Source organism: Fonticula alba (genome assembly GCF_000388065.1).
Source record: "Fonticula alba strain ATCC 38817 unplaced genomic scaffold supercont2.6, whole genome shotgun sequence".
Taxonomy (NCBI): Eukaryota; order Rotosphaerida; family Fonticulaceae; genus Fonticula; species Fonticula alba.
Window position 1 is genome coordinate 320,560 of NW_009242976.1, and position 1,226 is coordinate 321,785.

The 1,226-nt window shown below is 63.3% G+C and overlaps 1 protein-coding gene across 1 annotated transcript; it reads left to right on the forward strand.

Annotated features, from left to right (window-relative positions):
- Positions 1 to 283: 283 nt before the first annotated feature.
- H696_03743 (hypothetical protein) lies at positions 284 to 725 on the forward strand (the record flags this gene model as incomplete). The annotated part of the gene is made up of 2 exons (XM_009497601.1): positions 284 to 364; positions 537 to 725. The coding sequence occupies 2 exons, from the start codon at positions 284 to 286 to the stop codon at positions 723 to 725; spliced, it is 270 nt and encodes an 89-aa protein (XP_009495876.1).
- Between the last annotated feature and the right edge of the window lie 501 nt (positions 726 to 1,226).

The window sequence follows — 1,226 nt, forward strand, 5'->3', positions numbered from 1 at the left end:
ACAGAAGGCGAGATTCATGTGCACCCCCCCTGCTGGCCTGGGCCCGGGAGGCAGCCCCGGCAGCCCAGAACAGCGCATCCCTCTCTCCCTCCCCTCTCTCCCCCTCCTTCTGTTCTTTTTCTCGCCGCGTCTTCACGCTTTTCTCTGTGAGCACTACCCCCCCCCCTCTTCCTCGGCACACACTGCTTTTTTTCTTGCCCCTTCCCTGCCTTTCCCGGGGCCGCTCTAACCGTCGAGCCTCCTCTGCCTCTTCCCCCGTTCGTTTGCCGCCTCAGAAGTCACCATGCTCCAGCGCCTTATCTTCTGCAAGCCCAGCACCGCCATGTGCTGCACCATCCTGGCCATCTGCGGCATCATCTTCGGTGTGCGTGTTGACGGGCTCCCATCCATATGCTGGCTGATGGCCCCCTCGCCTCCCCCGGTTTTCTCTGTTTGCCCGCCCCTTTAGGTGACTGACTCTGCTCTGTGTCGCCCTCTCTCTCTCTCTCTCCCTCTCTCTCTTTCCCTCTCCCTCCTTCCTCACTCCCTTGGCACAGATCTGCATGGGCCTCGCCTATAAGTTCGAGTTCAGCCAGCTTGTCAGCGGCCCCGCTGGCCATGTCGCCAACGACCCGGCCGCTGTTGCCACCAGCTGCTTCATCGCCGCTGGCCTCTACGTTGCCTGCCTGCTCGTGGCCCTCTGCCAGATGGGTCTCAGCAAGGCCAAGGCCCGCAACTCGGCCTAAGGACCTCTCCCTTCCTGTCTCCTTCTCGACCCTCCCTCCACATTCTCGATGGATGCTTCCCTTCCTTTCGACTCCCCTTCCTCGCGTGGTACTGGTCCCGTCCGGCCGCCCCGGGGGGAGGGGGGAGGGGGCGGGGGGCGAAGCACCGTATCCTCCCCCTCCGGCAGTGACACGCACCGCCCGCCCGCCCTCCTCCCTCCTCCGGCAGTGGCACGCACTCTCATGTGTCCATGCTGCGTATCCTCCCTCCAGGAGGGGGAGAGGGAGGAGGCGCGATCTCCTTCAAACCGGCTGACATCGCAAGATCTCATCTTCTTCCCCCCCCCCTCCTTTGACCTTGTTACATAATAAACCTCCATATAACATACACGTACACACAGGCCGCCGCCGCGTGCACCTTCGCGACTTCCATCCTTTCCCACCACACACAGGGCAGCCATGCCTGTCCTCCTCGGGCCAGCCGACCGGGCGGCCCTCACTCATTCGGCCACACACGCACAC